The following is a 26,838-nucleotide window of genomic DNA, read 5'->3' as shown; positions in this document are numbered from 1 at the left end:
AAAGTACATTTATTTGCACAAAGCACTATCCTGAGACCTTCTGAAAATGTATTTTTAGCCAATTTTAACTATACTGACATTATTTAGCCCTGTCACGGTAATTGAATGAATGGGGGAAATTTAATTAAAGTTGCAAAGAGAAAATAAATTTGCACCAATAAGAATAAAAATTAGGGATGCACCGAATCCAGGATTCGGTTCGGGATTCGGCCAGGATTCGGCCTTTTTCAGCAGGATTCGGATTCGGCCGAATCCTTCTGCCCAGCCGAACCGAATCCAAATCCTAATTTGCATATGCAAATTAGGGGCGGGAAGGAAATTGCATGACTTTTTGTCAGAAAACAAGGAAGTAAAAAATGTTTTCCCCTTCCCACCCCTAATTTGCATATGCAAATTAGGGTTCGGTTCGGTATTCGGCCGAATCTTTCACGAAGGATTCGGGGGTTCGGCCGAATCCAAAAAAGTGGATTCGGTGCATCCCTAATAAAAATCCACATCTCGCAATGTAATACTGTTCCTTAAACTGTTATTGCATTGCACATTTTAATTGCGCACTCTTAAGAAGTGCTTGAAGGTGTCGTAATCTCTTGGAGCAAACATAATGCCTTTTTCAGTTAGAAAATGTTTTATTACATTTACTGCGCATTGGCGCAAACTCTAAAATTCGCAAACGGTCTTCCACTATCAGAAATGGTCGCTAAACAGTTTCCGGGTTTGCGAAAGCTATATTAAATTCGTATTGCGAATAGTTTTTCCGTTACCAACTTTTATTTCATTCCCCTATTAGTCTTTTAATGCCCACTTACTCTGAGCAGAACTTCATCTGCATATTTTAGCGGGGTGGATAGTGTTTATACACGTGGTTATTATATAACATTTTTGTTCTAATCTTATTTTAGCATTTAAGATTTCTGCCTGTTCCCAGCTCTGTTTAGGCAAAGTAATGCAGACGTGTCAGACGCTCAGACAGTAATGCACATGCATCATGTGAAACACAATGACTAGAAAGGATTAGGCACAAGATATCTGAAAACCTCCATTATAAGCTATTTGGCAATTTGTACTATGGAAAGAATGCTATTAAGGACAAAATATCAGGGTTTGTCTTCTGCCCGACCGCGGTTCAGATGTGACAGGAAAGAAGAGGTGCTTCACTGACAGTGGCGGAACTACCGGGGGAGCAGGGGGTGCGAGCAGGCTAGGGCCCGCACCCCCTCAGGGCCCCCTGGCAGCCCGCACGCCACTGAAATGCCGCCCGTACGGAGGGGGGGGCGAGGGCCCGGCTGCGCGTCACGCACGAGGGCCAGCCCCCCTCTAGTTACGGTGCTGTTCACTGTTGCTATACATTTTCCCTATCACAGGTAAGTACCACTGCCATGTCAAACCTGTGTTTTGGGGCCGTAGGCTGTGCCCATTATTCCCACTTTTAAACTGGTTTGATCAGATTTTTTTTCATTGATTTATTTTGTTCAGCAAACTTTGTCATTGCAACTTTTGTTTTTAAAGTAACAAATGCCAATTAGTGTTTATCAACCTTTTCGATGCAATGAATAGGACTTGTATTGAACATACAGTTTTTTTGTTGTTTTATTCACTATGGCAGAGGTCCCCAACCTTTTGAACCCATGAGCAACTATATAAAAGGAGTTGGGGGAGCACCGCTAACATGAAAAATGCTCTTTGGGGTGCCAAATAAGTGATGCGATTGTCTATTTTGTAGCCCCAATGTGGACTGTCAACCTACAGGAGGCTCAGTTTGGCATTAAATATGTTTAAAAAAAAAGATTTTTTTGACGCCCATAGAATTTAATGGGCGTCTGCGACATTTCGCCGGCGGCAAATTTTTGACGAAACCTAGTGGTGAGCTCTAATAGGGAACAAATAAATTTATCCAAATTGACATAAATGCATAAAAATTTCCCATTAGTATATGTTTTTTAATATGTGGGGCTCACATACGGAAACAACACTACAAAGCAGCTATTTGTAGGTATAAATAAAAATGCAGTTTAAATTGAATGTGTGCCTGCCATCCTAAACTACTTCTGAGCTAATTGAATCTTTGTCTGTTTCCTCTACCTCAGAAACACTGGAAAGTAATGAAGAATGTCTGCAGTAGACCTGCATGGGGGAAGACATATACTGTACCGCCATCTAAAAGACACCCTTATTAAACTGATTGATACTTGTTCTGCTAGGCTTGTAGAGAACATGATGTACGCCCAGTAAGCAAATGTGAACTGATCATCGACAGGCTATTCTTCTTGCCTCTCACCACATAAAAAACAAAAGCACATTTTTTTTTTAAAAAAAAATCTTGCTTCAGAAACAAGTAACACTTCATAAAATTTCCAGTTTTCCTTAACGGCTTTATAACCCACAAGTAGAAAAAGAAGTATACAGGGGACTATCGGGTTTGATGCCTTCATCTGTAGACCCAAGAGAATGGCCCCTGAATATACAGTAAGTACTGTAAAAAAATTATTTAAAGCCACTGGAATTCCCAATAATCAATAAACTTTGCAGCCCTTACTCCTAACATAACTGTCATAAAGTATTTACTACAAACAAGCTGTTGTTCTGATGAAAATCATAATTCATCCTCCTGAAAAATATGATGTTCTACCTCAATCTAAAGCAAATGCCAAATTAGCATTTGGATAATTAAGCCTGAAGACCCTGACAACAAAATGGCATTTTATGTTGCAGTCTAGCAATAGGCAATAGGAAATGATAAAGAAACTGAAAAGTTTCTTAGAACAAGTTTACCTGTAATTTTTTTGAACTTCAATGGTAATAAATCAGGATTTTTAAAGACTACGCTACTTTTGGATTTTCAAGGGAAACGTAACATAAGGCAAGTACCCCTCCGAGCAAGATATTCTATATTTAGGCAGCATTTCAACTTTCCAAGAGAGGCAATTTTCTATCATCATTCCTGTTAGCAGAACAAATTTCTCATCTGCCTCCTACTGTGCAACTATGTTAGGCAAAGAGTCTCCGCTTGCAGGAAAGAGAAATTGCTCTCTTATCTTTATCTTTACCTGAAGAGCAACTTTTCCTTAAATTTTGGGTAAATCTGATATTCACGGTATCATTCTCCTCTAAAGCAAATCATTTCTGTAGATCGTTGTGCCTAACCCTTTGGGACAAACTCCCAAATATTAGCAAGCAGACATAAATGAGGCTCTGAAAGTTGGACCACTATGGTAGCATTTTAGTTTAAGGCTAAAACGCCAAACACAGAATAAAAAAAAAATAACGAGAAAAAAGAAAATAAAAAGGAAAAAAAATGTGTCTTATGCCGAGGTACACACCTCATCATCTGAACTGTCACTCAGGTCATTGTCAAGTGCGGCACTCAAGGAGACCGCCTTGGGCTCCAGGTAGCAGAGGCACATTGCCAACGGAAAAGAAAGCGTGAGGGCGTATGGCACAGAGAAGGAAGCAGAAAGTAGGAAAAAAAAGATGAAAAGAAAGCATGGAACAAGAGATGGTGACTGAATGGGCAGGTAATTCTGTAAACTTTCAGGTAGAAAGTTGGTTTCGGAAATGTCAGGGAAGGAAAGGTAGCCATCGTCATCAAGAAGAGAAGGGAATGAATCAGGAAGATGCAAGGAGAAGGAAAATAGCGTCCCTCCTTGGCCAGCTTGTTGCTTATAGCTTTTTGCAATCTCATCTTCATGAGGGTATGATGTTCCTTTCTGATCTAAGTCCCTTTCGGGCTCACTGGACATTACATTCACATCTTTATTCAGCTGGCGTCCTACTGCTTTTTGAGCTTTCTCCTTACATCTCCTACGCAATCTAGTTGAAGATGCTGATGGGCTTGAATGCGGGTGTGTGGGGGAATGAAATGAGTCAGTATCAACACAAGATGGCTGGAAGCAGAGGACAGCAAACAAAGTGTAAGATCAGAAGGACAAAAAGAAAACTGCAATTAGTTAAATTAGATTTTGCACAGTCAATTAAAAAGCATAACAATTTGATAACTTATTATCTCGGCAAAGGAATTTTGCAAGGGCTGAATATTGCAGGGGCACCAATGAAATTGCAGAGACAGCAATAACTTGTTCATGCAAAGTTAGCAAATTATACATATCAGGAAATAAATGTATTTGATTGTGTTGGGACACTAACAGCTGCTTAGAATTTAGATGAGCATATTTGGGTTAACATATAAAGAAATCATAGCCCCTTCCGTCAGACTGTTGGCTAACAGTCACTGATGCATTGCTGCTTTCTGGGCACAAGCAATAGCCTGTGACACACCTTTTATGATTTGGTGCAGGACACAAGGTATTGAGAAAATTACCAACTCATAGTCCATTTTTGCTTTTTGCAACCATTGTATATGTATATATATTATGAACCAAGGTTTCATTTTTAAAAACTTTGCATTCGTCAAAAAAAAAAAAAAAAAAGATAAAAAATTTAGATTAATCGATACCCACTGTGCTGGACTATACGACTGCCCAATCCCCAGCAGTACTTTGTAAAATCAAATCTATTTCATAAACACATTAATTCACTTTGCTTTTAATTAAATAAGAGGACTGCTGGGGAATAATGAGGACATGAGTACCCTTGTACATCTGAACTCATTTGGTATATCCGGCATTAACCACTAGTCTGTTACCATAATATTGTCCATTCCGTTAATCAGTATTCCTTAAATATAATTACACATACAATTCCTCCGCTCACATGCCCATGCAAATCAATTCCCTAAGCAATCAGTAGTGGATAATGTTTCCTTCTGTAGCCATTACTGAGCTATATATAGGGCCATATTATTTATTTTCAATACAGAGCACCATCCGGGCAATATGCTGTAAGCACAAAACTCAGTGAGCTGTCTTCGATGGAGCCTTGGGAACAACTGCTTTTGTAGAGACTACAGATTAAGAGAGATTCTGGTATGTGCTACACTATTTATACTAAAATAATTTCCAATTGGATGGTGGGAGAGCTACTGAACCATCAGACACATTTTCCAAGTCCTAGAAGATCAGCATCATTAGGAGAACTATAGTTTGCTACAGTACAAAGTTCACTGCAGCTGCTGTAAACAAAACAAATATTACACTAGGTCACAACTACTGGTTGGCATCTAATGCAAATGTGAAGAGAAAACCAGGAATATGAAACTCTGAATTAAAAATGGGTTGCTCTCTTTATATTTGACATTGTACACAGATATAAAAAGAGATAATATAGAGAGCAGTTCATTTAATTTTAGTATAAGGGGTTGCACATTGTGAACAAAATTTTCTAAAGGATCCAGTAAGACCAAACAATGACAATTATTCGGTTGAATGGCAATTAAATCTATCCTGTATGTCTAAACAGTGGTAGTTTTATTGCAGTTCCTGATATCAGCCATTTTACAACAAACACACAGCCTACTAAGGCTTAGAAATATAAATTACGTGTTTTTAGTACCCTCCAGAGGAAAACTACAGTTATTCTTAAATGAAATATTAGGACTTCTAAAAACTTTCTTTTTTAAAGTACAGACTAAGCAAATATTTCAGGGCATTTTAATTTAGTGGTGTCACTGAGCCTTTATATGGTAGCAAAAAAGACTGGTTTTGTAAAGAGCTTTTGTATTTCATCAGCTAAGGGTGGATGTCATTCAAGATAATGCAAGTGTGCTCTCACTTTTTTTTTTTTTACTCATTCCCTCATTTGGTCCATGGTGGTGTCAGCCAATGCAGGAAGAATGCACAAGTGGTCTATAAATTAAGTGTTGCATAGTCAGATGGCCATTTTAGTCCATTTAGTGTTCACATTATTGTGGCTGATAATGCCCAATAACTTTTGTTATATATATCTACTAAATCTGATTCAAAGAGCTTTACTGTCGGCTGCAGGGAAATGTGGGGCACAATATTGGATTTCTGGGGAAGATTGAACTTTTGCCCTTTAAATTGAATACTCTTGAGTCCCGTGAGTTTCATTGCTGCTGAATAAGGAATGGTCCAAGCAAGCACTCTTAGAAATAGCAAGCAGCAATGGCCCCAGGCACATGACATAGGGCATATTGGCTAAATTCATATTAACTGCATCAGTGTGTTGCTAAGCTCAAGAGAGGGAATTGCTTCAGTACAGTCTGAGGTTTTCAGAGGTAAAGTGCTGCTTGTTGTCAGGATGGAGGGAAGGGAAAAAAAGGAGAGAGGCTGAACAAAACAGACACCGTGGAGGAAAGTTTAACTAATGGAATAAATAGATGAGAACAGAAGAGTATAATTGTGAGGAAGCGAGACTAAAAAGCAGGGAAAATAGTGGGATAGGACAACAATAAGATAGGTTGGGGACAAAGGGGTGACCAGCAGATAAAGGACACAATTAAAGTCATTGTGGGATAACACTCCAAAGAAAGAGAAACTAGGCACAGCAAGTTGGCAAAGAAGAAAGAAGAGTGGAGAGCAGACGACAAAGTGGAAGTGGCAGAGAAGAGACGTGGGAAAAAAGGAAAATAAAAATTGAAATGGGAGGGCAGGTCAAAATGTATGTGTTGCATTAAATGTGAGATATTTGACAAGTCTGATATATAATATTCCCATTCTTTTCTGTAATGCTTATTTCCTATGCCCCTTCAGTCTTCTCCTGTATTGATTTTCCTCTTCTTAATGTAGATTTTCGCTTTTGTTTTATTCTGAAATCAAATGGGGGCCTTGCAAAAACAGGGATCTTTATCTTAAACAGTTTGAAAACCACTGATTTCTGTCTTTTGACAAACTGTACAGGTCATGGATTCATTGCCCTTTGTCTGAAGTGCACATACAAAATGAATGATACTGTGCAGTACATTTAATATTGTTGTGCTGTTTCTTCTGCATTGGAATATGCCCCCCTCCACCATGTTGCAGCTAAAGGGCTGTCTTTCACTGCTGCCCTATACACACAAAGTATTTTATAGAATGGAACCTCTGTATCTTAAAGATAAAGGAAAGTAATCTGTACCTTTGTGTCATGTCGAACTGTAGTAACTGTTGTAATGATCTCTACTTTCTTCTTCTTCTCCTCCTCCTCCTTCTCATCTTTCTCCTCCTCTGCCTTTTTCTCTGGTGTTACTGTAGTTATCAAGTTGGTCTGAGAGATACCTTTAGCTGTGATGTAGGGGCCGGTACCCACCTCTGTGGCAGACACAGAATCCTTCATGTACAAGTCATGGTTTTCATTCACTGATGCTAAAAGCAAATATGATATTTGAAAACAAAAACTGAGTATGGAATGGTTTGATTAAAAGAAATTGCAAAAGGGGGCTAGAATAAAAATGCATTTTTCAATATAAAAAAAAGAAAATTAAGCTGAAAAGCTAGAAAAATCTATAGCAGTGATCTGCAGATATGGGTAGTCCATCATGAACAATTTGTACACAGTTGACAATTTCACAGTTATTTCACTTTGAAAAGATGAGTATGTAACCGGATCATTGCAGATAACTTTTGGGGCACTTGGCATAGTCAGAAGAGAGCTGTGCTACAGTAATGCGGCTGGTACATTTAATATCTTAAACACGGTTTCATTTTTATAAAGAATCTAGTTATCTTCATGTACAGTTCTTTCATTTATACATTGCAGATAGCAGGTGATTTTGTGTATTATTACCCAAGTACTTTTATATATAGTTATAGGGGCCTTGGGTTGAAAGAAGCTCTGGCCATAATGAGCTTGAGATAATTCAGTAAAATTTGTATTTTTATATTTTGCTGCTACTAGTCCTTTTGAATTCACCATATGCTTTAATAGCAGTAACCAAAGTGGCCGTAGAGAAACGGTGCTGATATCACACAGTGCTGATCCACGACAGGTCGGCTCCCACTTACAATGTAGAAAAGCAATTACACGGGAAAGGAACATTCTGTGCACTCAAGGGGCTATGTACAAATACATTTCTGTCTACGTAAAGGAAAATAAACGACAATAACCCGACATATATAAGAAAAAAAATCATTTTCCAATTAATATCTATTTTTTTTTTCATGTTCACTTTTGTGTACTTTTAGTAGGAAGGTATCGGAAGAGGGCACAGAGCTTTTCAATAAACCAGAAATAATTACTTCCACCATTGGGGATTATAAATGTGATGCAAGCTGAGCTGACAAAAAAAACCACTAGATTATTAGTCACTAATGGAATCCTTATAATACCTGTGTTAGGTTTATTTATTCTCTGCGATCTGACAGACAGAAAGTTATGAAAGAGAAAAAAAATCCTGCAGTTATGGTGTTAATTACTGCAAAGGCTGTTGCCGAAAAAAACCAAATGATGACATTGCTGCGAGTAACAAAGAAAGAGAACGCACAAGGGCATTTTGCACAGCCAAAATAAAAGTCTGAGTTGCTAAGCAACCACATCTCATGCCTGTTCTACCTGAATGGAAGCATAACAACAATAACGAGCATCAAGTTTGCAAAGAAAGGTGTTACCTCTCGGATGTTTTTATTCCCTTATAGCCCTATTCATTACCCAAGTTTTACTGTTAGCTATTCACTTTCAGCATAAATAGCCAACACACATGCTTGTATGTATCTCAGTGTTTCCACTGTGTGTATATGTATATATACACATATACATAATGCGTAAGGTAGCAGGAACTCATGTAAAAATATATCCTTGATGTTGCCTGGATGCAAACAAAATGATAGTACACAAGCAGAAGGAATGTCTGCACTCACATATTTAAAGGAGACTGTTTCTGCTAGCAATACAACTTTTATCAAAAGATTGCTAGGTGAAATTTTAGTCTCCTGTAAATAACAGTTTTTTCATTCACATAAGATCTGTGCGGACATTCCTTTTGCGTATATATATATATAATATATATATATATATATATATATATATATATATATATATAAAATCATAGGCACAAAAACATTTGCCTTAGAAGTCATTATATGTCATCTGCATGTTTCATTGTCCCTTACTATTGGATTTTGCCTTATCTGCAACCAACCATGCCTCCTAAGTCCCTACTTATTAGTCCTGACTGCCTCATGGCCTTGACTATTGCCCTCACTAGAAAGCAAACGGAGACAGTTTCTAACAATTTCTTGCTGTGCCAAGTCCTGTAAAATCTCTTATGTGGAAATTATATTACCCTAACACAGTGACAGGCTAGCTGGTGTTGGAGGAATATAGTTCCACTATTTTCATCCACGATTTACCCATTTGTCACTTTCGCTGCATCACACATTGGCTCATATATTTAATAGTCACCTGCTTGAAAACTCCAAAACAGAACCACCATGAGGCTTCAGAGTTGTTGTTTTTTATTGCTTTTCTTTCTATTCTGGGTCTATACTAATTGTCCATTGACTTCGCAACTGCTGATTGGTTGCTAGGATAATTAAGCAATCTAAATTCAGGCCCTGAGATCAAACAATGGTTTGGTAAAACGGATCCTTTCTTCAAAGTGTCTATATATGTTTGCATGGCCAAGTAGTCAGATTAAAACTGACTGACCCAACATATGACTGCAATTGTATCAATACAGATGTGCAGCAAATAGCCTCAATGGTGCTGCTTTATTTGCATATTTTCATATGGTGAAGATTGTAAATGTGTTCAGAAGACATTTACCTCCATCTAAACTTCTAGACATGGTATATCGCTTGCTAGAAGAGCGTTCAAAATAGGGTGCGGGTCGGTCAATTAGTGCACTGGCTCTTCTTGTCTGTGCCTGAGTCCTCCCACTGTAGCGGAACTTGGAACCTAACGTGAGAAATTTCTTAGGAGGGGCCTCGGGCATCAGCAGTCTGTTAGATAGAAATTCACTTAGATTAAGTATCAAAAATAACAAAGAAAAAAAACACATCTATAACCATATCACCATCAAGAATCCTAAAATATTATCAAAGGATACAATGTATATTCAACAAATTATATATACTGTATGGATAAATGCTGAGCGATCTGTGGATACACACCAGGTATGGTTTGGTACATATTTACAATAACTAGTATGAGCTCATTAACTAATGGCAGAACAGGGTGCAAAGGGCAAAAAACAGGTGCAAGCTACAATGTTTTTTTATAGCACTTTGCACCATCAGTGTTTCTGGCTACAGGTCATTGCACTGGTTGCAAAAATATTCAGAAGTGTGCAGTGAATGAAATGACCCCTATTACATTCAACCGAGTTAAATTAGTAACTGGAGACAGAGTTAACTGCAAGTGAAACAGCTGTGGCGTTTGTTATCTTCAAATGAATTATTGTTGCAGTACTCAGTAGGAAGCATGTGTAAAATGAGCACAAACTATTCTTATCTGGATACATCAACTAATCAGAAAACATACCTAAAGAAAGTATGATGTTCAACACAAACTTTCCATAGACGTTTAGCAGCTCGGTGGTTTGGGAGTTTAAATCCAATAGTGCTTTCAAACTGCTCAAACTAAATGCAGGAAGGAAAAAACACATTGTTAATACAAAGGAAATAATTATTCTAATACTGAGCAAAGCAGAGCGGCTGAAAGGAACGCAGACATGAAAATGCTGTAAAGTGCTTGACCTCCATGTCTCTCTTTAGCCTGCTTTGTTCAGTACCATGATAAGAATACATTTCCTATGAATAATACTGTCTACAACTAATTGTGATATTATGTCTGATATATTACTAGTGGAAAGTCGGGTATAGTTAAGCAGTCCCCTGGGTACCCACCCCCACTGTCAACAATCTTTACTGCTACAGTTTTTACTGCTACAGCTCATAGTAAAAACTGGATGAATGTCAACTGATGGCCCAGATGTACAAGTGGATGATAGAGCTCTGAGATAACAAGCAGAAGAGCACTCAATACTCAATTGCAATGCCCCCTTTTGTATATTTTTATCGTATTTCCCTTTTAATAACATTAGCATTTCGGAGTTTTGGTCCAATCTAGTCAGTAAGTAAAAGTATCTCTAGGTTGTATGTATGTGTGTGAGTGACTGGTGATGGGCTTCCACTGTATAATGTGTATATGGGTAGAAGGAAGTGGGACCAATAAATAAGGGGGTTAGGTATATAGTTCCAGATAAAATAGTCTGCCCTTGTCCAGTAACCAATCAGATTTCATTTCCAATATTCTAACTGTACTTGATCATTAAATAAAGTCTTAAACGTAAGAAAGGAAGGAAAACATAGAAGCAGTTATTCTTGGAACTCTATGCTCAAGAAGAATTTCATACAATCCTTATAGGGATACTCACCTCGCCTGGGCGAATCTTAATGTAAAAGTTGTTCCTTTTGTATGAAATTTTTAGAACCTTTGGCCAGGCAAATCTGTTTATTCGTAGCCTATCGCGGTATATTAATAAGCCACTAGCACAGACCCCAAGCATGATTTCAACTCCTTCTGAATCCTAAAAAAAAAAAATGACAGCATTAATGAGCACTATAGGGACGTATTATAAAAAGCACATGCTTTGACTGTTTAATAGGTGAGCAGGAAATGGAATGGAAAGGTCTAAATCACTAATATCCGTCTTTTTGTCATTATCACCTATGATCCTCTGCAACTGACAAGTCCTCCTGTACGCTTTCACTTTTACTTAGGAGCCGAATATGACAAGTGACAACATAAACACTGTTATTATGGTGGATTTGTGCAATCGGTAATCTTCCCATTTTGCAAATAAGCTCAAATTCAAACATGTTGCAAAGTGTAACATACCGTATATACTCGTGTATAAGCCGACCCGTGTATAAGCCGAGGTACCTAATTTACCTAAGAAAACTGGAAAAATGTATTGACTCGTGTATAAGCCTAGGGGCCCCATGTCAGATTTCAAAATGTGAATGTGACCCAGCCGCAACAATTGGGGGACACTGGGCAGGTACCTGTTACTGTCTGTGACTGACTGTGTCGCCGACCGGATTTCATGTTTGCTTCCCTCTGCCACCCCTATTTCATGTTTGCTTCCCTCTGCCACTTCCCCCCCCATCTGTCGCTCTCCCCACCCTGGCTGCTCTTCCCTCTGTCCTTCCCTCTGTCACCTCTGCTCTTCCCTCTGTCCTTCCCTCTGTCACCTCTGCTCTTCCCTCTGTCCTTCCCTCTGTCACCTCTGCCCCAGCCGGACTGCCTGTGACTGCCTGTGTCGCCGCCCGGAGCAGGTCCAGGAGCTCCGGGCGGCGCGTCCTTCCCTGCCGGCGTTCGCTTTCAAAATGGCGGCGCCCATGGCCGCCACGTGGGGTAGCGGCCGGCGCCGCTACCCACGTGGCGGCCATGGGCGCCGCCATTTTGAAAGCGAACGCCGGCAGGGAAGGACGCGCCGCCCGGAGCTCCTGGACCTGCTCCGGGCGGCGACACAGGCAGTCACAGGCAGTCCGGCTGGGGCAGAGGTGACAGAGGGAAGGACAGAGGGAAGAGCAGAGGTATGACCCGCGTATAAGCCGAGTTTGAGTTTTTCAGCACATTTTGGGTGCTGAAAAACTCGGCTTATACGCGAGTATATACGGTATATAAAAATCTAAAAGCTTTTTATATTAGCCATAAAAGTAGTGTTATTTCAATGATAAATGTTTAATAAAGCATTAAAGGGGAAAAAGACTTGAGGTAAGTGCATGGTAGCCTGACAGCCGTCATGGCTGAGAACAAAAGTATTTCTTGTCCCCGACACCGAGAACTGTCAATAGCGCACACAGGAAGGGGCTACAGCAGGGATTCTAACATTAAGGCTTTGTTCAAATACAACTTTCTGCTAAAACATAATTTAAAGAGGAAGTTCAGCAAGAAAATAAGAATGTTGGTAAATTAGGAATCTTTGAAATTGGCCATGCTTAATGCTAATTTTGGGGACCTTTTAGCCCAAAACATGGTTCTCTGAAGCTGTGTGACTAGGCCCTAAAAATGTGGCAAAACCCTCTTTCCAATCCCAACATTCCTACTCCTTTTGCAAGGTAGTACTAATCTTCAGACACAAACGGGGTGAAATTTACGTATAGATCTCATCTCCCAAAAACACCCATGTCCCGAGCACTCTGTTTAGATACATGTATCTATAAACAGTATGTTAAGAAGTCGGCCCGATGTGTTTTAGTTCCATTGGAAATATTCTGCAATTACTGTAATAATAGGTGCAAAACAGGTCTGGACTGAGAATTAAAATAGGCCCTGGTACACAGAGGCCCAATCGGCCCACATAGAGGCCCAAACAGCCCCCACCAGCCCACTAAATACTGACTTTCTATGGCACCTTATAGCAGCCCCTCTGGCATTTGCCAGAACCCACAGATTGTCAGTCCAGGCCTGGTGCAAAAAATATATAGTGCAGAGCTCAGCCTTTGTACCCACATGTACAGCTTAGGGCCATGCTTATGTTTTCAAACAGGACACGGTCCATATGTTCCCTGGCAAATATTAATTTCTGCATATATTCAATGTAAAGGTCAGCTTGTGCAGTCTGGAGGTTTTACTCTGTGTAGTAATGCGGTTTTTAATACATTTACTTACTACTATCATTTGAACGGATGGCTAGAAATGCCAATCAAGGCTGAATATAGATATAACCAGTACCACGTGTATTAATGTACTGCTTTGCAAGGCCCTTCAATACTGTTATTATACACATACTGTCTGGGTTTATTTGGCTACAAACAAAAAGTGATAGAACCCAATACCTTAGCATGATGTAGATCCACTCCATACATTGACAATTTTTTGGCGTTTTCTAAGAAGTGCATTTCAGCTTCAGCAGGTGTCATTCCCCTGAAGGTAAAACAAAACAAGAATTTATAAATATCGTTATTACCGTATATACTCGCGTATAAGCCGAGTTTTTCAGCACCCAAAATGTGCTGAAAAACTCAAACTCGGCTTATACGCGGGTCATACCTCTGCTCTTCCCTCTGTCCTTCCCTCTGTCACCTCTGCCCCAGCCGGACTGCCTGTGACTGCCTGTGTCGCCGCCCGGAGCAGGTCCAGGAGCTCCGGGCGGCGCGTCCTTCCCTGCCGGCGTTCGCTTTCAAAATGGCGGCGCCCATGGCCGCCACGTGGGTAGCGGCGCCGGCCGCTACCCACGTGGCAGCCATGGGCGCCGCCATTTTGAAAGCGAACGCCGGCAGGGAAGGACGCGCCGCCCGGAGCTCCTGGACCTGCTCCGGGCGGCGACACAGGCAGTCACAGGCAGTCCGGCTGGGGCAGAGGTGACAGAGGGAAGGACAGAGGGAAGAGCAGAGGTGACAGAGGGAAGGACAGAGGGAAGAGCAGAGGTGACAGAGGGAAGGACAGAGGGAAGAGCAGCCAGGGTGGGGAGAGCGACAGATGGGGGGGGAAGTGGCAGAGGGAAGCAAACATGAAATAGGGGTGGCAGAGGGAAGCAAACATGAAATCCGGTCGGCGACACAGTCAGTCACAGACAGTAACAGGTACCTGCCCAGTGTCCCCCAATTGTTGCGGCTGGGTCACATTCACATTTTGAAATCTGACATGGGGCCCCTAGGCTTATACACGAGTCAATACATTTTTCCAGTTTTCTTAGGTAAATTAGGTACCTCGGCTTATACACGGGTCGGCTTATACACGAGTATATACGGTACTATTTACAAGTCTGTAGCAATCCGCAACACAATCTGTGGCCATGAACAATTTGAAGGGCTTATACATCAAATGTGCAAAGTAAATACAAATGCTAACTTGTACAGGAGGTAAACCTGGTTATTTGTAGTGACATAAATACATTTGTAGTGGTGTTTCTATTCCAGCAAGAATAAAGCAGAACGATTGTTTGTCATGTAGTGGAGGTGTCAAAGAGAAAGCACTGTGCTAGCAAATGTGGACAGGTTCAAAAGACGACTCTGTCATTGATAAAGCTTTGTAAGTTATACAGCAACATTATTGCCTGCAATCTGGGAAAAATGAGAATACTTGCTGCTAAAACCACTGTGAATGGGCTAAACAAATACCTTTATTCACTTACAACCCCTGAGGCAGAAACATAAATAAAATCAAAGGAAGACAAATTGGTACAAATGGACAGAACATTACAGAGATTAAATCTGTTTAAAGGCCAATGTCGTGGAAATCAGGCCCAAAACTCTGAGCCTTAAGCAAAAGGCACGCAGGAGAATTACCGATGGGCAAGTGATTTTGCCAGCACAAAATGCATCAGATTACCCTGGATTATATTTATCTGAAATAACATTCAGTGTTTGGCAAGCCTGGCCATGGGGACTCTCTGTGAGTACATGCCTTTTGGGCTATTGCACTCATTCATCCAAGTCTTTACTTCTCTCTATACTTATGTCCACCCTAAGATTAACTTTTAGTATGATCTAGAACAGTGATTCCCAACCAGTGGCTCGTGAGCAACATGTTACTCACCAACCCCTTGGATGTTGCTCCCAGCAGCCTCAATGCAGGTGCTTATTTGCTTATTTTTAAATTCCAGGCTTGGAAGCAAGTTTTAATTGCATGCAAACCAGGTGTACTGCTAAATAGAGCCCCTTGTAGGCTGCCAGTCCATATAAGGGCTACCAAATGGCCAATCACATCCCATACTTGGCACCCCCAGGAACTTTTTTTATGCTTGTGTTGCTTCCCAACTTTTTATATTTCAATATGGCTCAAGGGAAAAAAAAAGAGAATTTGCTGTTGGTTTTTGAGTTATTTAGATTTTTATTTAGAAACTCTCCAGTTGGCAATTTTAGCAATCTGGTAGCCAGGGTTCTATTTACCCTAGCAACCATGCATTGATTTGTATAAGAGAATAGAATATGAATGGGAGAGGCCTGAAAAGAAAGATGAGTAATACACAGTAGCGATAGCAATACATTTATAGCTTTACAGAGCATTTGTTTTTAGATGGGTCAGTGATAGTGATGTGCGGGTCAGGTAAAACCCAACCAGCACCCGACACAAACCCACCCTCCCTCCACCCACGCACGCCTGAGCCCGACTTCTGGGTTCCTTTTATAAACCAGTGCTGCCCCGCCAATGATGTCACAAAATATAATATAATATAAAACCACCCACCACCCGCAAGTGTCAGTAAAACTAGTCATCGCTAGTCAGTAAAAATTCAAAAACTTTAAAAAATAAATAATGAAGACCAAATGAAAGATTTCTCAAAATTACCCATTCTATAACAAACTAAGGGACAGATTTACTTAAGGTCGAATATCGAGGGTTAATTAACCCTCGATATTCGACTGTCGAAGTTAAGTCCTTCGAATATCGAAGTCGAAAGATTTAGCGCTATTCGTTAGATCGAACGAAAAACCGTTTGATCGAAAGATTAAATCCTTCGAATCGCTCGATTCAAAGGATTTTAATCCATCGATCGAACGATTTTTGTTTGACCAAAAAAAGATTGCTAAGCCTATGGGGACCTTCCCCATAAGCTAACATTGACTTCGGTAGCTTTTAGGTGGCGAACTAGGGGGTCGAAGTTTTTTCTTAAAGAGACAGTACTTCGACTATCAAATGCTCGAATAGTCGAACGATTTTTAGTTTGAATCGTTCGATTCGTAGTCGAAGGTCGAAGTAGCCCATTCGATGGTCGAAGTAGCCAAAAAAAAAACATTCGAAATTCGAAGTTTTTTTCCTTCTATTCCTTCACTCGAACTAAGTAAATGGGCCCCTAAAAGTTGACACAAAGGTGTGCAATCCCTTTATCAACAAAACAAATAATATTTCTATATTTGTATCTATACTGTATATACATACATATAGAAAATATAACCTATGAATGTAATTATTATATTCATGCTCCAAACTAAGCATGTCTAATATTATATATCTTGTTTTTAATCGTATACCAGAACATTCGATCAGAGAAATATATTTTAAAAACTCCTTGAGGCAAGAAAAGTCTTTTTCATTCCTCTCATTATGCAGAGCCATCATATTACATCAGAATAGGGCAATGTAGTCAAACAGCAGAAATATGTGCAGTGCAAACATTGAATGAAGCTTTTGTGAACCTTAAAATATTCAACAAGGCAATACTGTTACAACTAATATTAAAGGAGCATCATTTGGGGGGTCTGTGCTGTGACCCAGGATATAGGTATAGGATACGTTATCCAAAAACCCTTTATCCAAATCACAGGAAGGCCATCTCCCATAGACTTAAGGAAATAATTCACATGTTTAAAAATTATGGATTGACTAGTGGGAATCCTGATAATATTGTAAACAGAATTTCTTTCTGAAGCAAATTTGAAACAATCTGTCACTTTAGCACACAATAAGGGCAAGCAATCACATTCCTACTCCGATCACCGCATGCCAAGTTCAGCCACATGACTAAGGAGAAAACAGAATCCAATACAAATCCGGGAAAGCTTCAGTCCAGCCCATGGGGAGACGAGTGTGAGGATAATAGTAAGAGGAATAACATCAGAGCATGGGCTAAAGGACTTTTAGCCAGTCATTCTTTAAAAATAAAAAGTGACGTTGTTGCTACTTCCTTGTACGAAGCAAACATGCTATAGGCCCCAAGGTCTTTTTTTAAGGGTGACAAATAGAGGCACACAAGTTTAACTGTTCCCCCCTTTTATAGGCTTCCAGATGAAACAGCAGTTGATCCCCATCTAGCTATAAACATATAGAGAAATAGGTCCTTACAGTAACATACAAATAATTCTTACATATTATAACTTGTGCTGTTCAAGCCAACTGAAGTGATGCTTATTTGCATGGTCAGGAGACAACTGCTGTACATCCATGCTTCAATATACAGAAGCTTAGTCCACTCCAATATGCATTTAAATCATAGTAAATTGTGTGCTAATGGCATATAACATCAATTCTACAGGAATACTCTGCATCTTCTGGAACAAACAGTATTATTTGCCATTTTTATAAGTGTTTCCATAACTGTATACATGGATAGCAGCAGCCATGGTATGGCCACACTTTGGAGTAAACAAGAAGTCTTTACAGTCCTTTCACTTTAATATCACACTACTACTACTGCTACTACTACTACTACTACTACTACTACTACAGCTGCACTCGTTCTAGAGAATTAATTTATGCCAGTGCTATCTCCTTTCTACTACTTCACAGATGTTTTCCAAAAAAAATTGTATCAAAAATAGAAAACTTCTGATCTCACCTGTAACTTTTGTGCAGCTCAACAACTTTATCTTCCAGTTCTTTTGTCTGGTTTGGTGCAAAGCGAAACTCGCTGACATAGTCACTCCCATATTCCTCAGGGTCATAGTCTCCCAGTTCTGACTGCACAGTGTATGAACCCAGCAGAGCAAGAGTCACAAAGGAACATGGCAGCCGGCCACATACAATGTCATCCCGCAATTGCAAGCAGAGGTAATATCTGCATTAAAAAAAAAAATTGGTTAGAAGAACCTTATATAAACACTGTGGGGTTTATTAACTAAAACTCGAATTTATACCATCCTTTTATTAACCAAGCTCGACCAAACTCCCATTCATGGTTTTAACTTATTTATTAATAAGATAACTAATTTTTCAGATTTGACACCCAAATTGCTTGATTTGATTGGGTTATCGAACGAAAACCCCTAATTTTTTGGATTATTGGACGAAATCCAGAGAAGATCACGATATCTTTGAATTGTAATCTAATCTGCATGGTTTGAGATGGCGGATTTACAGATTCAGACTTTTAGCAGCTTCAGGATATAATAAATCTCAAAAAATTTGAGTTTTATTTTCCTCTATTTAGGAGTTTTTGCCCGAAAAACCCTGACCACAAAAAAAATCGAGGTTTAGTAAATAACCCCCTGTATTTTTACTTTTTCCCATACTAAGTAGTACAACCCGTTATTAGCCTTTTTGTGTTTATATAATGAGAAATATCTTTTATACAACCATTTCTTAAAAGTAAAACTATTAATTTGCAATTATTAATTGTTTTCTATATTGGTTGTTTCCAAACTGTGGGGATAATCATGTGGATGGGGAATTTACAGAAGAGGACAAAAGTGTGGTCCTAGGGCTCTTTGCTTGAATTTGTAGTCACGCTGCAATTTGACTGAATATGCTGAAAGATTCAAATATGAACCTCCTTTGGCCTGACTCCTGCAGGCAAAAACATGCTGCACCCTAAGCCTGATGGATCCAGTGATACAAACATCACAGACTTTCATAACCCTAATACTGAAGCTGTGCAGCCCAATGGGCATGTGGCTGCGTTAAATAAACAGAATGTGGCGAAAATGAGAGGACCCACCCCAATAGCTGTTACTAGAAGACACAGAAAAGAGGTAAAGCAGAAGAGAATAGCGTATAAAATGAGTGGCAGGTGGAATAGGGGTTTGAACGGGAGAGAAGAATAAAAAGAAGTAAGAAAGAATGGCAGAATAAAAGAGAAAAAAAGGAGAGAAAACGGTACAACAGAAAGTGGATGGGTAATAAACAGTAGACTACAAAAAAAAGGAGAAAGCGTGAAGGAGAATCAAACCCTTCGGCGCTAAAAGCCCTCCCCTGTGTTTTTTAGGCTGATGGGGGGGCTGATACCACTCCAACTTGCAGTGCAGTGACTAAAGTTTATCAGAGAACCATTCACATGACTGAGGGCACCTGGGAAACCGACATGTCCAGCACCATGTCATGTCTGATGGCTAGCCATATAAAATAATATTTATTTATATACCTGGTTATGTCTTCAGATAACTGTGAGGGATCAGGTGGGTAGAACTTCACATTAAAGGAAAAGTGCCAAGCACCATCTAAAAGATAAAAAGATATACAGAGAAATCTAATTTTTTTGATCCTCTGAAAAGCATAAAATTGGGGTTCTACTATACACATATAATCAGCATGTAGTTATACAATACTAATACATAAGTGTGCAATCGTAAGATCCAACCTCAATAATTATTTGACAAAGAATTTTCACCTAGCCTAGCTTTCAGCTGACTAGGTGGAGGAAGAGGAGGATAAGAAACATTCGTCGGGTAAGGCTAAAATGAAACACAGCAGGATCTGAGCCTTTTTCCATCAGGTCTGCAGCAGAACTCAATCTATAATGCAAGGTCATAGAGCTACACACTAAAAGCTGTAAAATTCACATATGAATGAAAATAAAAATGAAGGAGTGAGAAGGCTCCTGGGGGAGATGCAGAGTGTTTGAGACATTTGGGCAGAATTCAGCTAAAAACAAAAAGATAACATCACAGAGCAGCAGTGTATGTATATCTGCAGCAGCGCAGAAAGCCAGGGAATGGACAATACCATTATCGTGTAGCTCAGATTTGTTTGTCTTTAGCTGATGCACGAATACACATTATCTGCCAATCAGGATTTCACAAATAATACAATTATTGGGTCATTTTGAAATACGCAATCATGGATGGATTCTGTGTAAGGAGATAAACCTGGGGGAGCCTTCCCTTGCAAGAGGGCAATCAAGCACTTGGCATTTTCATATGATCACTGGGCTGTATGAGCTTCTGAAAAATACATTGGTATTTAGGATAATGATTTGCTCACAGCTTTATATCCATTATTCAGACAAATCAGCTGAATATGAAAGTTATGCAGAATGAGGTTGAATACTGAAGGACATGTATACGTATTCAAGAATTAAGCAGTTGTGGGATGACAGATTAACGGTTCACGGATTAATAGATTCAAGCCGACTTTTTACTCTCATGTATACTTGACTATGTGTCTTTGTCTACACAACGCACAATATAAGGGCCAAGGCTGTGCCAATCCTGTCCCACCAGGTTGTGTTATGGGAAGAGATTACAGGTATGGGAAAATTATGATGTTGCAGTAAGTGCTAGAAATTTAAAAAAAAGAGAAAGAAAAGGCATTTGGGACAGGTTGACAAAATGGGCACATTAATAAAGGGATACGGTAAATGGCATAGGGCATTTAATATGGCAATAGTCCAGCATCTGAGAAATGCTTTATTCATGGCCATATAGAAGGTGGAACACCACATCATTCATGAGTTTCTGTAGTCTCATTGCTATCCCACAAACTATGCTCTAAGCCAGGGATCCCCAACCAGTAGCTCGTGAGCAACATGTTGCTCTCCAACCCCTTGGATGTCATAGTGGCCTCAAAGCAGATGTTTATTTTTTAATTCCAGGCTTGGAGGCAAGATTTGGCTGCATTACAACCAGGTGTACTGCCAACCAGAGCCTCGATGTAGGTTGACAATACACATAGGGGCTACCAAATGGCCAATCACAGCCTGTATTTGGCACCCCAGGAACATTTTTCATGCTAGTGTTGCTCCCCAACTCCTTTTACTTCTGAATGTTGCTCACAGGTTCTAAAGGTTGGGGATCCCTGTCTAAGCACACAAAAATTTAGTTCTGATTAGAGAAGACAATATTTGCAGACTTACTTCTTGTTTGTTTCTTGATCTCCTTAGAAGGATCCAACCAATTCTATATTGATTAAAAAAAGAAACAACTTTGCATTAAACCCCAGTACACAAAATGCCCCTTTTTTAAAGATGTATGTTACCTTTTACTATTTTACTTATATCAATAAGGAGCAGAACTGAATTTTGCTTACACTATCATAAAAAGCATTGCACCCTTTCTACTTAATATGCTTCAATTTAATACAAATGGTCTTTACACAGAAAGCATATATTTAGCTGTTGACACACTTCACCCACCAGGAAGATGCAGCCAACTCAGTCCGGCTTTTGTTTCCTACTATCCAGATTTCTAGTCAACAGATTAGCCACTTACAATTCAGCTTGCAAATAGCCAGTTTCAATCAACCTGCCCAGGATTTCAGTTTGGCTATTTAGTTTTCCATCCAAATGGACTGATTTATAACGAATATGCTTGTTAATGGAGCAGGTAAATGCTACGGTATGAAAACCGCTGCATGGTCTAATTCTGTGCCAGAGCTTTCAGACACGATTTACAAAAGGAAACAAAGAACAGCACAAAAACCCAGTGTAGTCCAGGCACAATAAGGAACTTAATATAATCAGAAAACACCAGCTTCTGTATTCAAGCCTTAGTGAAAACCTAACATGAAATAAACAAGTAAAATAAATTGATTTTATTTACAATTAAAATGCAGTTTATCTTGACTTTTCTTAACTTTGAAACTATCAAAATAATACATTAATTTGGAGAAACTACTTGATCTAATTATACAAATTACCGGCAGTGAGCATTTCCAAGTTATAATCACCAGATCCCACAGTGCACTGGCAGGGTCCAAATGATGACCTTTCACAGCACTGGACGGACAGTAGCAATCTGTTTGCCATTAAAATGAAAATGATACAGATGGCTAAGAGAAAGCACTCTCTCTACATTTTATTGCCCTTATGGTTAACGTTTCCCATAAATTGAAGAAGAAATGAAGCCAAAGTTTTAAGGGTAATTCATAACTAACATTTCAGGAGACTTCCAATCACCAATGGAAAGTCATCTCTTACTAGAGCTGTAGGTATAGTGAGACAATCAAAGAGCTGCTTCACTGACCCTACAGCTGCACATTTGACTGAAACATCTTTGAAAATATTGAAGAACAGTTAGAAAATCTGTAAGAAAAAATGTATTATTGAAAAAGAGGTTTAAAACCACGGCAATCCTGAAAGTTGGCAGTGGCACGACCCCATAGTCCCACAGCCAAGAAAAAGCTCTCGCTGCATTTTAGCAACGTCGTCACTAAATGTCACACAACAGCAGCGATTACTGCCAGGTGATCTTGACCGTTCCCAAAAACTTTATGAAGCAGTGAAAAATGTAATTCTGACATTTCTGAGTGTTAAAGATGAAGTTTTAATAGATTTCCCCCATTATTTATGGCTTTACGGACACTTTAAAAAATTGCTTCATTTTTAGGCTGGAAGCTATTTCTCTTTATAGGCATTTTTGGCATTTTATAGGAAACATCACCTTCAAAAGGTCTCCATGGCTTCTTGTACCATAATGTCTCTTGCTAGGACTATATGAAAATATAAATGAATAGGCACTGAACAATAAATATCCCTTGCATATTTCAGTGGGTGTGCAGATAAACTCTGTATGTTAATTACCATAAAGTTTTCTTTTTGTAAATTGCAGTCAGCAAACTGTCTGAATTGTATGTAAGTTCTAAATCGCTTTGCAAGTAGAGTCCTTGAAGAGGTATTGATAATATTTAATCTGAGTGCAGTGATAACATGAAGTGTGAGGATGTTAGGGCTTCGTCAATATAACCAAACTGTAAGCACCAGTTTCATAGTTCATAAATATGCAAATGCAATTAGTAACACAGCAACCACAGTGTCAATCAATAGCTAATACCAATGTTAATGCTCAAGTGCCATGAAGAATTCCAAGAACCACAGAACTACCTATAATTATGGGACAATTAAATTTACATTTGTTTTCCAAAACAGCTTGCCCCAGGCTTGGGTCACTGGTGGTGTCACAGCAAAGTAGTGTGATGGGAACGCAGACTGAATATTCAGTGTAATAAGTGTAGGTTGCTTAGCAGAATGTTAAAGATCATTTAAATGTGTATCTTTGTTTACTTAAGTTTTGGCTCCCTTTTGTAAAAAAGCACATTGTCTGAAATGTTCTTTGCAGCGACAGAATAAAAGTTGAAATCGTTTTTTGTTCGTTTTATCTTTCATAGGGTAGAGAAGTCCCTTCCTATGTCTTTCAGGGCCATATTTTCTATATAGGCACCTGATTGAGGATGTGGCATAATATGGTTTAATGGAAGAAAAGAATCTGAAACATAACAGAACAGGCCAGCATAGCATGTCTGCAAACACTGGAAATATTGTTTTAAGCTTCTTTACCTTTAATACTGTACAAAAAACACAATTGAAGATAACTACATAAGTTCTTACGTTTGAGTATTCAAAGGTAAACTACCTTTTTAAAAGTAAAGCAGATATTTTACAAGAAAATACATTGGACAAGAAACTGCATATCGAAGTGTATGAGAAATAGGGAATTTTATACATGGTGCAGTTTTATACTACAGTGCAAGACTAATGATACATATGAATTATACCTAAATCTTCACAATATTACCTTTTGGTTTTCGGAATCCTGGTACGCTAGGCCAAAGTAGTCTTTTTCTAAAAGATTTAGATGCTCACACACTTTGTCAAACAGAACTTGGCCTTTGGAGCGTTTCTGAAAAGAGAGAAAAATGTTAATTGACAGCAACAGATGGAAATACATTCAAACTAAACACATTGTGATAGAACTGTATGCAAAAAATATATCTATCAAACACCTGTTTAAAAGATACAGGATGGTGTATTATTATTAAATACATTCATTAAAAATTGTAATTGCAATTGATAGCAGTACCTTTCATTTTCTGTTCTCAGCAGAAACATGTAGCAGAAGCCCTATATTTAGCAGACACATAATATAGAAGAATGCAAGGCAAGGTAGAAGAGTAGACTTCTGCTATCTAATGGTGCTAAAGGAGGATCTATCAATGGCGAGGCAATCATCATGGTATTCTCTACACATCCATGTGTGCACACTGGTGGTGTACAAATAAAAAGACATTCATATCATATATGACTATGACAGAAATAGGCAGAAAAGCCGTGAATCAACTATTATTACTAAGACCAACACACATGAACACTGATATATAGATGGAGGGAGAAAGAGAGAGAGAGAGAGAGAGAGAGAGAGAGAGAGAGAGAGAGAGAGAGAGAGAGAGAGAGATGTACATTTAATAGTTTCTGAACAGAAGAAAGTACACATTATCTGATGCAAATTTAATTGCCTATGGGAAAGGTCATGTCCATGTCTGAAGGCTGAAATACAATGGCATAATGTTATTACTGTCAAGCAGAAATCGGCAAGGAACATGTAGGAAATATGAGAGGCTGTAGGTGCAAGTAATGTGCTCTGGAACCAGGGAAACATTTATCAGGGTAGATTGCATCATAAAAACAAGCAGAGTCTGCCTGCTTAGCACAGTATGGCAATTAAAACCTGTAACACTAAAAAAAAGAAAGTTTGCAATTGGTTTTCATTTTTTATTTGAGGTTTTTGAGTTATTTAGCTCTTTATTTAGCAGCTGTCCAGTTTGCAATTTCAGCAATCTGTTGCTAGGGTCCAAATGACCCTAGCAGCCATGCACTGATTTGAATAAGAGACTGGAATATGAATAGGAAAGGGCCTGAATAGAAAGACGAGTAATAAAAAGTAGCAATAGCAATACATTTATAGCCTTACAGACTTTTTTTAGATGCTGGAAATAGTCAGCAATAGAAGACAAATAATTCAAAAACTATAAAAAAAAAGAAAAATGAAGACCAAATGAAAAGTTGCTTATTTTATAACTTACTAAAAAGTAACCCAAAAGTGAACCACCCATGTAACGTTTACAATATAGACTAGAGATGGAATATAAAGTTGAACTTTTCCATTTCTCTGTTTTTATTTCTATTTGCCTCTCTATCATGCTTCTCTCCAAAGTGGAATTCAAAATGCAGCCGGGATGCTAGGGTCAGTGACCTCAACTACCAGAAAGCACAGAGACTTCAAAGCTAGATATTTACTGTTATCACTCTAATTGCCTGTTTTTCTGTTCAGGCTTCTATTTATACTTCATCCTAAAATTCAAAGGAATACCTAGTTGGTTCAGTGATTCTTGGAACCTGCTGGCAATTTAAATCCGAAAGTGGAGATTGCAAAAACAAAGAAACAAAAAAAAACCACACAAAATGTAGACCAAGTACAAGCAATCTTCAAATGTCATGGTCTACATGGTGTTAAAACCCTTCATCCAAGGTTTTAATAACAGGAATAGGACACCTGGGTGTAATCCATACAGAGAGGGTACAATTTAACTGGTAAGTTAATAGTGTAATATTAGTTCTATAAAGTACTATACAATGTATGGATACATCTTATATGGGCATATTAATTAAAATTTGAGACTAACATCACCGGTGATGATGCCTATACCAACCAATCAGATCTTTGCTTTTGTTTTCTAACTTGTAGGTGACTTTATATCATTGGGGATGTTAATAAATACACCCTACAGTGTCAAAGTATAGGACATTTATCCATCATCCTGGCGACAACTATGCTCTACACATTGCTACACTGGAAAGCCAACAACTCACTAGCAAATCTGGCAAAATCTGCAATTCTGCTTTAGGAGACAGAAAAAGGTTTAAAAAATACAAACGATTTGGGAATTTTAACTCTAATGCTATCTAATTGTATAGGGGTGTTTCTAGTGTTTTGTCCTTCCTCCTATGGAGCAAGAAAATGAGACTCTGTAATATAGTACAGTACTGCATATTCATGTAAATAATACAGTTATACATACAAAATTCCTGTTTCCAATCTGGCTCTGTAAAGAGGGATCACTATATTTAAACGGCCATAGAAACCTGCGTAAACTATGAAACAGAATGCTAGATTTTATTGGTGGAGCATCAAAGCAATATGAAGAGTATACATCATTTTAAGCTAATAAAGTGGTTTCTGTGTGGCATTATTTCAAATGTTAGCCATTCTGAGATCAGGGCTTGGCATTTCCCCAGAACCTTCTCCAGCTGATTAACAGAACAAAGTTCTGCAGCAGACACGGGATTTCAATCACAGTTTCCAATACAATACTACATGGGCAACATAACAATGTTTCTAAGTTTGATTCTAAGGTTTCAAATGTAATCATTAAATAAGTCTTGTGTTAAACTGTGTTTTGCCCTTTGCCCTAGATTTAAAACGATATTTTTTTTGACTGACAAAAACAGAGCAAGAATGTTTTCTATTAACCATTAACCCTGCCCTTCTGAAAGTTCCAGTCAGTATGAGGGGTATTTTGTGAAAATGCTCCCTCTCTGATAAAGTAGAAGGAAAGGTTAAAACTAAGTAAGCCTTATTAGAAAGATCTTTATAAATATACCAGTAAACCCTCAAAGTAGTGCTGCTCTGA

General features: G+C 38.8%; 1 protein-coding gene across 27 annotated transcripts in view; it reads right to left on the bottom strand.

The window, feature by feature from the left end:
* Positions 1-26,838, bottom strand: part of epb41l3.L (erythrocyte membrane protein band 4.1-like 3 L homeolog) — a 189,040-nt gene that overhangs the window by 26,265 nt on the left and 135,937 nt on the right. For 14 of the 27 annotated variants that reach the window (XM_041565330.1, XM_018266358.2, XM_018266361.2 and 11 more), the window contains exons 4-13: positions 23,946-24,050; positions 21,290-21,332; positions 19,580-19,655; positions 18,059-18,277; positions 13,617-13,704; positions 11,207-11,359; positions 10,312-10,409; positions 9,595-9,770; positions 6,970-7,196; positions 3,318-3,881 (exon numbers count right to left, since the gene is read on the bottom strand). In XM_041565330.1, coding sequence (XP_041421264.1) covers positions 3,318-3,881; positions 6,970-7,196; positions 9,595-9,770; positions 10,312-10,409; positions 11,207-11,359; positions 13,617-13,704; positions 18,059-18,277; positions 19,580-19,655; positions 21,290-21,332; positions 23,946-24,050 — 1,749 coding nt within the window. 27 annotated transcript variants of the gene reach the window in all.

This window comes from Xenopus laevis, chromosome 6L, assembly GCF_017654675.1.
Source record: "Xenopus laevis strain J_2021 chromosome 6L, Xenopus_laevis_v10.1, whole genome shotgun sequence".
NCBI classification, from domain to species: Eukaryota; Metazoa; Chordata; class Amphibia; order Anura; family Pipidae; genus Xenopus; species Xenopus laevis.
The sequence above is the reverse complement of the archived record's forward strand: the minus strand, read 5'-3'. Positions and strand labels throughout refer to the sequence as shown.